The sequence below is a fragment of the Littorina saxatilis genome, linkage group LG15 (genome assembly GCF_037325665.1).
Source record: "Littorina saxatilis isolate snail1 linkage group LG15, US_GU_Lsax_2.0, whole genome shotgun sequence".
Classification (NCBI taxonomy): domain Eukaryota; kingdom Metazoa; phylum Mollusca; class Gastropoda; order Littorinimorpha; family Littorinidae; genus Littorina; species Littorina saxatilis.
The window spans coordinates 21,160,534-21,174,663 of NC_090259.1; the positions used below are offsets into that span (position 1 = coordinate 21,160,534).

A 14,130-nucleotide genomic window follows, 5' to 3' on the forward strand; every position below is an offset into this window, starting at 1 on the left:
TGAGGAAATTTAAAAAAAAAGACTAAATTTTGACCTTTGCATTCGTCCCGCTTCTTTATTTGAAATGTGTGCTCTTTGTGTGTGTGTGTGAGAGAGAGAGAGCGTGTGTGTAGGCATAAAACGGGTTCCGTGCGCTTGCCTGCGTGTGTGTTTGAGAGAATGAGTTTTGAGCCCTACTTGATTTGCTATAAGGGAAGCAACTGTGCACAGACTGCGCATTCTACACCAAGTACCACATTGCTACTTTCTGTGAAACAAGAAACTCAATTTTAGAAAGCACAACAGCATTCTTTTCCTGGGGCAAGTGTTTGGTTAAGAAAAAGAGTGATCAACTTTTAAAGACACACCCTCACTTATGTTTTTCAACTGAATTCGACCCAGCAAGTTATAGTTACATGTACTGACCCTCCACAATGCTACGAGCTTCTTTTCAAGACATACTGAACTTCACATGACTTCCGACATCAGGTGTGCAAAATTTTCCTTTAATTCTTCACATTTCTCAATCACGTGCACACACAGATAATATTGACATTCATTCTTCACTTGTGCCAACATTTTCACTCAACTGACATAAATTAAAATATCTGTGTGTGTGAGTGTGTTTATGGGTGATCACGAGTGCAACCAGTCTCACAAACCCCACAACAAACAAAATACAAACAACTACTTAATTTTTTTTTAATTTCACACAGACAGCTTATTCTTTGACGGCATAACGGCGGACAGGGTACAATCGCTCTTTGCGCTGTTGTTTGACTGTCTTTAGACTCCTCTCGTGAGGGGTGAGAGCACGACGCATGGCCCTGGTCTTCTTGCAGCGCAGGTCCTTGGGCACGTACTTCTTGGGGCGGTAGAACTTCCTCAGGTTCTCCTTCTTCGTCTGGTTCATCACCGTCATTAGACGAGCGATGGACTTGCGAACGGTGTGACTGTCGGACAGAACGAGTGAGAATGTTTAGCACTGAATGATTGAATAACGAGACAGAACACAGGAGAATGCTTAGTTATGAATTCATGTTCTAATTACTACCTCTTCAATTGCAAATAGAGAGGCTTCGGTGGGTCAGTCCTATCGATCCATAAAGTTACTGCCTTCATGGATTCTTCAGCGTAATAGTTTTCATCATTCCCACCGTTATCATGATCATTGATTACAATGTAAACTTATGAACATTGAACTGTCCACAGACGCATGTAGAATGAACACTGTTCGGTATCTGGACATATGGATGGTATCTGGTATAGGAAAAAGACAATGCCGCAAACCTACTTTCCATAACAAGGGACAGTACTTGATGTCAATGAAATACATGTAGTTTCGGCTGACCTAACTACCCTATAGTGCCTATACTTTAGGTTATGTCAGTCATTACCATAACCACAACTAGTTGGGCAGGGGTGGAGAAATATTGTTTAGTTCACAGAAAGAATCAAACTCAAAAACCACACATGGTGAAACACTGAAAGGAACAGATACGAGATGACAGTACACCTGCAGTCCATAACAGGCACAGACAAAGAGAACACAAACATCAAACAAGGGGCAGGTGATGTTAGATCTGTAACTTATGAATGAAATCAGAAAGAAAGGGAAGGAAGCATTCTAAATGCATACAGTATGTGGAATAGGTTAAGTGAAAGATATGGGGAACAAATCACATGGCTACCGAGGTAATAAAACTAAATAATTTCTCAAAGTGTGTAAATGACAGCCTCTACAATTGCATAGTTTCGGTGGGTCAGTCCTATCGATCCATAAAGTTACTGCCTTCATGGATTCTTCAGCGTAATAGTTTTCATCATTCCCACCGTCAACATGATTATTGATTACAATGTAAACTTATAAACATTGTACTGTCCACAGATGCACATGGAATGAACACCACAACACCATGTTCGGTATCTGGTATAGGAAAAAGACAATGCACCAAACCCTAAAACTCCTTTCCGTAACAAGGGACAGTACTTGCGCGATGTCAATAAAATAAATGTGGTTTGGGCTGACCTACCTACCTACCCTATACTTTAGGTCATGTTAGTCATTACACGTACCATAACCACAACTATTTACGTGGTGGCGTTAGGGGAGATGGAGAAACATTGTGTATTCACAGAAAAGAATCAAACTCAGACACCACACATAGTGCAAGGAACAGATATAGATGACAGAACACACTCCTGTCTATTGTGTATTCACAGAAAAGAATCAAACTCAGACACCACACATAGTGCAAGGAACAGATATAGATGACAGAACACACTCCTGTCTATAACAGACACACTCACATTACAAAAGGACAGGTGATGTTAGATCTGTAACTTGTAAATGAAATCAGAAACAAAGGGAACAAGAAGAGCAAACGCTCGATCGAGTCACTTTCGCAGTTCTGAATATTATATGAGGCATCAGATGGACAGGAAGAAATTGCTATTCACAACACAATGCATACCTGTGACCTTGAAAAAGGTCAAAGGTCACCAAAGCAGACGTCAAAGTGTAGAGGTCACTGGGAGTCACGTTCACATAAAATTTGAGCCCGGTCACTTTTATAGTTTCCGAGAAAAGCCCAACGTTAAGTTGTGTGTTGCCGAACAGAAAAGGCTAGTTATCTCCCTTGTTTTTCTGATAACGTTCGTAAAAGGCTACAGATGTAAAAACTTTGATGTAAAGAATAATCCTACAAAGTTTCAATCACATCCGATGAACTTTGTCAAAGATATAAAATGTCTAATTTTTCCTTTGACGCTGACCTGTGACCTTGAAAAAGGTCAACGAAACCATCGTTAAAGTGTAGAGGTCATTGGAGGTCACGACTAAACAAAATATGAGCCCGATCGCTTTGATAGTTTCCGAGAAAAGTCCAACGTTAAGGTGGTGTCTACGGACGGCCGGCCGGCCGGCCGGACAGACTAACACTGACCGATTACATAGTCACATTTTCTCAAGTGACTCAAAAAAGCATTCTAAATGCATACAGTATGTGGAATAGAGTAAGTGAAAGTTATGGGGAACAAAACTCTTGGCACCCGAGTTACAACTAAATAATTTCTCAAAATGTGTAAATGACAGCCTCTATAATTGCATAGTTTCAGTGGGTCAGTCCTATCGATCCATAAAGTTACTGCCTTCATAGATTCTTCAGCGTAATAGTTTTCATCATTCCCACCGTTACCATGATCATTGATTACAATGTTTACTCCTGAACATGAGTGACTGTTGGACAGAGGCCATAAATTGCTCAGGTTAGGTTTAGGAAAAAAAATAATGCCACAAACCCTCTTAACCCAAGTAACATACATGTATATATATATTGATCCAAGCCTTTTGAGAAACCCATAACAAGGGACAGTACTTTCAAGATGTCAATGAAATACATGTAGGTTTCGCTGAGCTACCTGCCCTATACATTAGGTCATGTTAGTCATTACTATAACCACATATTATCAGGCATGGGAATTAAATTGTAAAAAAGGCTGAAAATTTAGTATTAACAAAGTCGACGGCGCGAAGCACCCAGCCTTACTAGGGGAATTTTGTTCTCTCCAAAAAAACACAAATGGTGCAATTTGGTGTCATCTTAGCTCTAAGTTTGCCATTTAATTCAGTTTTTAGAACCATTTTTGCCTTCCCCATTTTTTTTCGGCGGAAACTTCTGTTTTTTCGGCGGAACAAAAAAACAATTTGGCGGAAATTTGCCTTTTGTCGGACAATTCCCATGCCTGATTATGTTGGTGGTGATAATGGGGGTGGGGGGAAAGGAGAAATAGTGTTTAGTTCACAGAAAAGAATCAAACTCAAGACACCACAGATAGTGAAACACTGAAAGATATAGATCAATCAATCAATCAATCAATGAGTCTTATATCGCGCATATTCCGTGGGTACAGTTCTAGGCGCTCTGCAGTGATGCCGTGTGAGATGAAATTTTATACGGCCAGTAGATTGCAGCCATTTCGGCGCATATTTACCTTTCACGGCCTATTATTCCAAGTCACACGGGTATAGGTAGACAATTATTAACTGTGCCTAAGCAATTTTGCCAGGAAAGACCCTTTTGTCGATCGTGGGATCTTTAACGTGCACACCCAATGTAGTGTACACGGGGGGAGGTTTGGACACCGAAGAGAGTCTGCACACAAAGTTGACTCTGTGAAATAAATTTCCGCCGAACCTGGGATCGAACTCACGCTGACAGCGGCCAACTGAATACAAATCCAGCGCGCTACCAACTGAGCTATATCCCCGCCCATGATGACAGAACACACTGGAGACTACAACTGCCAAGGCACACACAAAGAGAACAAAAGCATTAAACAAGGCAAAGGGAAGTAAGCGCTCTAAATGCACACGCCATGAGCAAAAGGGTAAGTCAAAGTTATGGGGAACCAATCTCCCGATTCAAAACTAAATAATTTCTCAAAATGCGTAAATGACAGCCTCTTTAATTGCATGCTTCCGTGGGTCAGTCCTATCGATCCATAAAGTTACTGCCTTCGCGAAACAGTTTTCATCATTCCCACCGTTATCATGATCATTGATAACAATGTTTACTCATGAATATTGTACTGTTCACAGATGCATGTGGAATGAACACCACAACACTATGTTTGCGTGATGTCAATGAAATACATGCAATTTGGGCTGGTCTACCGACCCTATACTTTATGGAGAAATACTGCGTATTTCACAGAAAAAGAATCACACTCAAAGACACCACTGATGGTGCTCGAAACAAGATAGACGACAGAACACACGGCAGTCTATAACTCATTAACTGCCAAGACACACACACACACAAAGAAAAATCATTAAACAAGGGGCAGGTGATGTAACTTTTTTAGTATGATCACCTATAACATTAGAAACAAAGGGGAGTAAGAGCTCTATGTACAGTCGAGTCAGTGAAAGTTATGTGGAACCAATCTGACACCCGAGTTAAAACTAAACAATCTCAAAATATGGAAATGACAGCCTGCATATGTTTCAGTGGCTCAGTCCTATCGATCCATAAAGTTACTGCCATCATGGATTTTTCAGCGTAACATGTTTTCATCATTCCCACCATATGCTCAAAATCCTGCTCTGACCAGTGACACATTGATAACATACATCACATACAAAAACAGAAGATAATTGGTATCAGGACAAAAGTTAATCAATCTATCACATGCGTAGAATTCTTTTCACCAAGAATTCTAAATGTTTAAAAGGCTTTTTGACTGGAGCATACACTAAGCCAACTGCTGCATCTGCAACTTACATTTTTGCCAACTTGGAAGCAGCACCGCCGGTCACCTTGGCGACACGCAGCGACTGCAACTCCTGAAAACAGACACAAAAACATATGAAAGAATACTTTGAATAAGGTAAATCAAGTTCACCTTTCAAATTTAAACACTAAAAGCAAGACATTACAGGAATTGTTGCTAAAAAAAGTTGTTTTATTTGTTTGTTTTGCTTGATCAAATTATAGAAAAAAAAATGCATTTCTCAAAACGACCTGGACCTTGAATGTCACTCTTAGGGGCAAAAACAAAACAATGTGAAGGAAATGCCCCAACAGATCCTGTTTTCAAGCAAAGCCCCTCTACCCACCCTGCCTATTTGACAGTGCCAATGGGAGTGTATGATACTGCTTGCCAGTATCAGTCAAGCAGGGTTCGACACTAGCGGGGGCGGGGGGCGGAACGCCCCAGAGTTTTGTGTTCCGCCCCAAACATTGCCGAAGCTTGGGGCCCACTCCGCCCCAGGATAAATTCCAACAATGACAAACCGAAAATTCTAATGCCAGAGCCAATCACTAAAAATCGCCAGTCAAAGTCGTCACTGAAATTTGCGTTACGATCAATGCCGCAGTCAAGAAAAAAAACCATTGAAATCGTCGAAGGACAATGCCGCAAGGGAAATAACTCCCAGATTGCGCTCTTTAGCGTGAGAGATAAGTATCGCCTTCAAATGCCAAACTGACGCAAAATGTGGCGACACATCCCTGGTGTAAAAAGACATGGAAATGAAGATGAAGAACAGGGTGGAGAGAAACGAAAAAAGGAGACCGATGCAGCCTAAAGTGCGAAGCGCTGTCGTAATTTCAATGTCAAATGGTTGAAAGAATTTCCCTGGCTTCAGTACGATGAAGAAAAACAGACAATGCATTGCTGCACGTGAATACTGAGAGTGGGCCCCAGATTTTTGTTTTCCGCCCCAGCAATTTCCATCTCTGGGGCCAGTGTGGCCCCAGGCCAAATAAGTTAGTATCGACCCCTGGTCAAGTAATCAGAACCTGCCTTCTCTGTCATGTGCAAAAATGAGTAATCTTCTCTCGACTTTTACCTTCTTTCAGCATAAAAAAGGTTTTCACATGCCACGTAACACAGCAAAACATGGTTGGCTCAACCAATGTTGACAAAGATCACCTTCACTCAGTAACTGTGAGTGTAGATGTGAAAAGAATGAAAAAACTTTGTATTTGTTCTCTACAAGTGTAACTCACAGTTTTCAATTCCTCTAGCTGTTTCAGGAGTTCATCCTTCTTCTTGCCCCGCAGGTCCTTTGCCTTGACCTTCCCCTGCAAAAGTCAAATAAACACAAGTCAATTCAAATGCAAAATAAGTTATCGGTACACTAAAAGTGGTCTGTTTACTCTCTGGATCTATTCGTGTTAGCGTTACGTGTGTTGCTTCTTTCCGAACAGCTAAACTCGACAATTGTTCCTGTGTAGGCGTCTGTTTCTGAGGAATCGTGTGGGTCAGTCCTATCGATCCATGTAATACATCCTCACAAATTTCACGTAATAATACAATGTTCATCATCCCCACTTCCAACATTTCTCGCGACGTTTCGTCTGTAAGTGTAAGCACAACTACAAGCAAAGAAATTTGCTCTGCTACAGTACATTCAGGCTAGTTGTAGATCAATAAATAATGAAAGAGAAACACAATCTGTGTGCACTAAAAACAAACCATATGAAGAAATCATGCTAGAGGGGTGTGTAAAGACCGTAAGGCTGTTTTTTGTTTCTATATCTTTACCTGCCATTTCGTCTAACTTTCATTTCTGGATATGATCATGGTAGTTTTGGGATCATTTTTCTCATATTTCAATGGGTATCACAATCAAATATATGTATACATAAATGTGTTAATAACAGATATAATCAAAAACAAACATTGAACGTGCTAGCATAAAGGATTACATGGTAATTGGCAGATATTTTCAACATAAAATTCGAGCACTTGCCATGTTTCTAATGTGTGCAGGAAGTAGAGACCGAAACGAGGTCGATGTGACCGGAAATTCAAAGGGCTATTAAAAAACGAGGAATACTTTTGGGTATTAATTATTCTAATCTAACATCTTTTGTTTCGTTGTTTTATATTTTCAGACATATGGTTTTATTGATGTTTTATTTTAGGTGCATACCAAGTTGATTCTCAGTGAACAATATTTCCCTAACTTCGTTTCGCACAACGAAGTTTGTATGTTCAACTTCCGGGGTGTGCATCAAGTCAGCATTGTCTGCTAGGCGTTGTTCTGTGCGAGGAACTACCATTAATTTACCATGGCCAAGAACACGGGAGCAAGTAAATTTCGGAGAGTAGATGTCGATCAATTTGATGACGACAAGTTTGTAGATGACGCTGACACAGAAGCCGAATCGGCGGAGGGAGCGAACGACGCGGAAGTGAACAACCTCTTAGCTCAATATCCTTTGCTGACTACAAACTTAGAGCTATGTTTGATCATTGGACTTTGAGTTAAAAGATCATTTTAATTAAATTGAAATAGTCGTTAAAGGGAGATAAAAAGTCTCAAAAAGACATGTTAACACTGTATATTGATTTACGTGTGTTGTGTAGTGTACAGAACTGCTGGCATTATCTCACCAAGAAGAGAAACTTGTGCGAGCTAAAGTCATACTAGCTGATGTTTGATTGCCATGAATGATGAATCATCAACATTTCCTCTTCAGCTCAAGAGGAAACTGACAATTAAGCTGAACCAGGTAGTATAATCCTGCAGTTGGTGTTTATGCGTTGTTGTCGACTGATATTGAATTTCTAAGATGTTCATGACTGATATTGAATTCCTGGGATGTTCATGTAATTGTAAAGGGATGTGTACAACAACACTATTCACATGCAGCTCTCATCTTTTTTAAGATATGAATATATGTGCAAGCTTCCATCTCTTGGCAAGCTGCAAAACAGTTCCCTGTTAACACGAGCACTGGAGCTCAAATCACTAACCAGTCCTTGATTATAAACATATATATGTTGCTTGTAAGCACTGAAAAGTCTTCTCAAGTATTACAAGAACTTTTGCAAGATTATTTATACATTTGTATGCAGACTGTGAAGCTGATAGTAATAGCCTCTGTTTGTGTGTGTGTGTGTGTGCATTAAATATGTCTTACTTACTTGTACTTGTGCGACGTTGTAGGTTTATAGAAAAACCTGTTCGCCGATCTTGGTATGAAAAATAAGCTGCTGTGCGTGGGCTCTAGCATAGGCAGCTTGGGATGTATATATTGCTAGTAGAGTTCCAGTACGTGTCTAGTTTTGACTTGAAGGCGTTGACGGTGTCGATTGCTACGACATTGTCTGGTACTGGTAGGCTATTCCAGTCAAGGACCACTCTCTGAGAAAAAAGTTCTTCGCACTCTTGTGCATGTCATTGCATGTTTTAGCTGAGTGATTATGATTTTGTATATATAATATATTTAGATGGACATGTTTACCTTCCTTAACCAGTATCACAGGCAAGAGCCAAGACGCCTTGAAGCTAGTTTTAACCAGTGCCCCTGTTGGTTCCAAAAGCCAAGCAGTCAAGGTAAATTGATGTGCAGTATGTGTGTGTATGGATACCTTTTACAGGGGAACTCCCTTTTTACATTTAGTCAAGTTTTGACTAAATGTTTTAACAAAGAGGGGGAATCGAGACGAGGGTCGTGGTGTCTGTGTGTCTGTGCATGTGTGTGTGTAGAGCGATTCAGACTAAACTACTGGACCGATCTTTATGAAATTTTACATGAGAGTTCCTGGGAATGATATCCCCGGACCTTTTTTTCGATAAATACCTTTGATGACGTCATATCCGTCTTTTTGTAAAAGTTGAGGCGGCACTGTCACACCCTCATTTTTCAATCAAATTGATTGAAATTTTGGCCAAGCAATCTTCGACGAAGGCCGGACTTCGGTATTGCATTTCAGCTTGGTGGCTTAAAAATTAATTGATGACTTTGGTCATTAAAAATCTGAAAATTGTAAAAAAAAAAAAAAAGAATTATAAAACGATACAAATTTACATTCATCTTATTCTTCATCATTTTCTGATTCCAAAAACATATAAATATGTTATGTTTGGATTAAAAACAAGCTCTGAAAATTAAAAATATAAAAATTATGATCAAAATTAAGTTTTTGAAATCAATTTAAAAACACTTTCCTCTTTTTCCTTGTCGGTTCCTCATTCCAAAAACATATAGATATGATATGTTTGGATTAAAAACACGCTCAGAAAGTTAAAACGAAGAGAGGTACAGAAAAGCGTGCTATCCTTCTCAGCGCAACTACTACCCCGCTCTTCTTGTCAATTTCACTGCCTTTGCCACGAGCGGTGGACTTACGATGCTACGAGTATACTGTCTTGCTGAAAAATAGCATTGCGTTCAGTTTCATTCTGTGAGTTCGACAGCTTGACTAAATGTTGTATTTTTGCCTTACGCGACTTGTTAGACCTCCAATAGACGGGCGTGGTGGTAAGACGTCGGCCTCTTAATCGGAAGGTCGAGGGTTCGAATCGCAGCCGCCTGGTGGGTTAAGTGTGGAGATTTTTCCGATCTCCCAGGTCAACTTGTGTGCAGACCTGCTACAGGCTTATCCCCCTTCGTGTGTACACGCAAGCACAAGACCAAGTGCGCACAGAAAAGATCCTGTAATCCATGTCAGAGTTCGGTGGGTTATAGAAACACAGAAATACCCAGCATGCTTCCTCCGAAAGCGGCGTATGGCTGCCTAAATGGCGGGGTAAAAACGGTCATACACGTAAAATTCCACTCGTGCAAAAACACGAGTGTACGTGGGAGTCTAAGCCCATGAATGAAGAAGAAGACCTCCAAAAATCTGAGAACATCAGGCCTTCGAAAGCAGCGCGAGTCTTGAAATGGGGGTACATTTAGATTTACAGAGGTTATGAACAGAAAATGTGGAGAGAGAAAAACAGGATCTTAATGGTGGGCTCAACTCTATGAGTGTGATATTATACGTTATTTGTATTTTTGACCAAAATATGATATTGTACACAGATCGAGACAGTCATTGTTCTCCGAGGCGCGGTCGAGGTGAACAATGACTGTCAAGATCTGTGTAAAATGTCATTTTGGTCAAAAACGCAAATAACATTTATGTATCGATCGAATTCCTTTCAGGCACTATGACTTTGTTGTTGTTTTGACGATTGAACGAGCACACACACACATGTATGCAATCAAACACATAAGCTTCATATTTGGGCGTTTCAGGTTGACCGAAACTTCAAAGGAACTACAACACACACGTCATGTACTGACTTTGTTGTTGTTTTGACATTGAACAGCACACACACGCGCAATCAAACACATGACGTGTGTTTTGTAGTTCCTTTAAAGTTTCGGTCAACCTGAAACGCCCATATATGAAGTTTTGTAGGCCTCTGACGTCACATGGCTCAAAGAAGGGAAATCCAATGTCCAATCGATACATTACACTTTACAGTGGAATCTCCCTTTTATGAACTAAAAAAAATCTGAGAAAAACAGGTCTTAGAATAATGAAAAGGTTGGACTGTTAAAATTGGGGTAGATTTACAGCTGCTATATATAGACAATCTGAAAAAAACAGGATCTTCAAAGGGAGGGTCAGTTTTAAATCTGGGGATCTAAAAAATAAAAGGGGGAGGGGGGTCCCACTGTAATGTTGTTATTCAACATGCCTCATTAACTTAATTAAGGGTTACAAGATAACTTACATTTTTAAGTTTGTGTGTATGCGAGTTTACCTGTTACAGTTTTTGTATAATTATGCATGTTCTTGCTTGAAAAAAAACTGTTTAAAAACAAAAAATTAAAAAAAAAGTTTAAATTTTTTTTTTTTATACATAATGATTTATATCTTTCATACTGTTCCATACATTAGTGATTACTGCTCAACTAAGGTTTGTGGGCATAATGTGACATAGAGCATAAAAGCCAGGCGTGTGTTCAGTTTTCCCAGTCCCACCATAAACTTGAAAGTATATATATATATACTCAGGGTCTGTAAATATATATCTAAAATAATCTTTCCTCAGATGCATGTTCAGGAAAAGTGTATCAATCTGTTTATCTGCTTTGGGTACTTTTTTCTCTCCTGTTTTGATGATTGAGATGTTGTTTTTCTCCCAAAACAGGATCGAGCATTCAACACTGCTCTCCGAGTTTTGACATCATTCAAATCAGCGGACATCGACAAATCTGTCAAAGCTTTAGATCCCAGGAGCATAGATACGTTGATGAAGTACATCTATAGAGGATTTGAGACTCCATCCGACAATAGCAGTGCACTGCTCCTCACATGGCATGAAAAGGTAACGTCTTCTTTTATACAGGGGAACATACATTTACTTACGCCCTTTTAAGACCCTCGAGTTTAGACATCATTTTGACCTTTCCTGACCTTGACTTTTCAAAGCATAACATCTGTAAGTGTAAATTGATCTCCATTCCCCCCCCCCCCCCGCGGGTTAGGGGGAAGAATTTACCCGATGCTCCCCAGCATGTCGTAAGCGGCGACTAATGGATTCTGTTTCTCCTATAACCCTTGTTAAGTGTTTCTTGTATAGAATATAGTCAATGTTTATAAAGATTTTAGTCAAGCAGTATGTCAGAAATGTTAAGTCCTTTGTACTGGAAACTTGCATTCTCCCAGTAAGGTAATATATATTGTACTACATTGCAAGCCCCTGGAGCAATTTTTTTATTAGTGCTTTTGTGAACAAGAAACAATTAACAAGTGGCTCTATCCCATCTCCCCCCCACCCCCCTTTCCCCGTCGCGATATAACCTTTGTGGTTGAAAACGACGTTAAACACCAAATAAAGAAAGAAAGATCTCCATTGGAAGACCCTCACCCTTTTAGTTTTAAGGCAAGCATTTTTAGTGGTCTTTTCCTGGTAACATGAAATCTCAAGTTTGTTGTTCGTCTCACAGTATTTGTCGTCAGCCTGAAGTTGTAAAGCAGAAAGCATCTATACTACCCGTCATCAATAACTAAGCAAGAGGCATTTGAGTGCAGAACTTTGTGATGAGGCGGTTTAATAGGAAACCAGTTCTGTGACTGAAAAGGCCATTCATGCCCCTATCATATTCAGGAAACAGATTGGTTGTACATGAACAAACAACACTGACACCCCCGGAAATCAAATTCACGAAAGCAAGGTTCCTACGTAAAGTTAAAATAAAATAAAAATCAGAATAGCTCACACGGAACAAGTTATGCATGTCATTGGAAAGAACAATCAAATTTGTATCTCAAATATTCCATAAACAACCTTATCCCAGAGATCTACACTGGAATGCGTCTGCCAATTTGTTATGATGGATAGTAAAGAAGAATGAGCCTTGCTTGATAGTTTTGCGTGAGAAACAATTTAGATGCTCGAGTATGTGTGTGTTTGCGTGTGTGAGTGATGATTTTACCGTTCATGTATGCATTACTTTTGTGTGAAGAACAGAACAAAGCAAGCTATTATGCAGTGGAACTCCCGTTTTACCACCTAAAAAAAAATCTAAGAAAATCCAGGTCTTGTAAAGAAAGAAAAGTCCTGAAGAGGGTTACACTGTCCTCAACATACGTACCCTCATCAGATTACTGTGATAGTAAACCCGTTCGTGTATTTGTTTCAGACATTCGTCGCTGGAGGACTTGGCAGCATTGTTCGAGTCCTGACGGATCGAAAGCGTGTGTGATTCTATGTCCTTAGGTGCTGTGGCTTGTTCTGTCTGTAAATATTTTCACCTTGATGTTTTATTATGCATTGTTTGAATAAGGGAGCTGGGCAATATATTGCGAGTCAAAGTATCTTTTGTTTTCCTGTTATCTTTTATTTTTCTTCAAAGGTATGGTGAGGGGCAGTGAGATTATACAATTAACACAATTGATTTCAAGGTCCAAGTGTGTCTTTTTTGCTAACCAAAAAATCGACATGTGATTTAAGTTGAAATAAAATACACCGTAACTTTTTGTGTACAAAACCTTTATCAGCGATTTTCATAGTCTTGACAAATAGCATGACAAACTAAATAGAAGTGTACTTGATTTGGGCAAAGACGTACAAAGACTGTTGTAATTTTTATAAAGTTTATAAATTGTTTTTTCATTGTGACATCCTTTTATCATAACTGATTATAAAATTATTAATGTCTCATTGTGTGTTCATTTCTGTATGTGTCATTGTGTGTCTGTGTTTAGTTCTGTTTGGATGGTTCTTACATATTCCTACATGCTCTCTCTCACACACACACACACACACACACACACAATAAGATCTGCTCCACTCAGTCACTTAAAAAATACTTCACACAGTCGTAAGGCATAATAAATAAATAACATGTATTTGTGTTTGCATTGTACACTGTACATACTGAAACATCAATATAGAACAAACCCCACACATTGATAGGTTTCATTTGAAGATTTGTGATTTTTCCTCTTCATGTTATATACATGCAAAGGACACCAACATTGACTACCACATACAGCCAGGGCAGTGCAACATCTTAAACTCAGATTCATATGTTCAGCCAGGCAATTGCATTTTAAATTTTCAATCCCATATGTTCCAACAGATACTAAAATGGAGAATCAAACAAATAAACAAGCAAAATAGCAGAGTATGATCATTACAGCTGTCAGAAAAACAAATGATTCAAGCCTGTAATGATATGAAGAAGAAAGGTGCATCGCACTCCTTGAAATGTTTACTGTGTCACACTGAAATTTTACATACTTTATGTATTGCACTGGAGATCAGCAAACTTAACACAGTCTGGCAAAGAAACAGACATGAATATATTTTTCACAGCCAGATTAAAGTAAAGAAAGTAAGCGTCT

At 39.4% G+C, this 14,130-nt stretch overlaps 2 protein-coding genes across 2 annotated transcripts; one reads left to right on the plus strand and one right to left on the minus strand.

Moving 5' to 3' along the window:
- Positions 1–664: 664 nt before the first annotated feature.
- On the minus strand, positions 665–7,321 carry LOC138948806 (large ribosomal subunit protein uL29-like). The gene is made up of 4 exons (XM_070320432.1): positions 7,241–7,321; positions 6,495–6,569; positions 5,265–5,326; positions 665–932 (listed from the first exon to the last, which is right to left on the minus strand). The coding sequence occupies exons 1-4, from the start codon at positions 7,241–7,243 to the stop codon at positions 701–703; spliced, it is 372 nt and encodes a 123-aa protein (XP_070176533.1). The 5' UTR covers positions 7,244–7,321; the 3' UTR covers positions 665–700.
- A 145-nt stretch (positions 7,322–7,466) lies between these two features.
- LOC138948805 (actin-related protein 2/3 complex subunit 5-B-like) lies at positions 7,467–13,444 on the plus strand. Its single transcript, XM_070320431.1, has 4 exons — positions 7,467–7,705; positions 8,761–8,833; positions 11,429–11,605; positions 12,924–13,444. Exons 1-4 carry the CDS (start codon positions 7,563–7,565, stop codon positions 12,984–12,986), a joined length of 456 nt encoding a protein of 151 aa, XP_070176532.1. The 5' UTR covers positions 7,467–7,562; the 3' UTR covers positions 12,987–13,444.
- Positions 13,445–14,130: the final 686 nt, after the last annotated feature.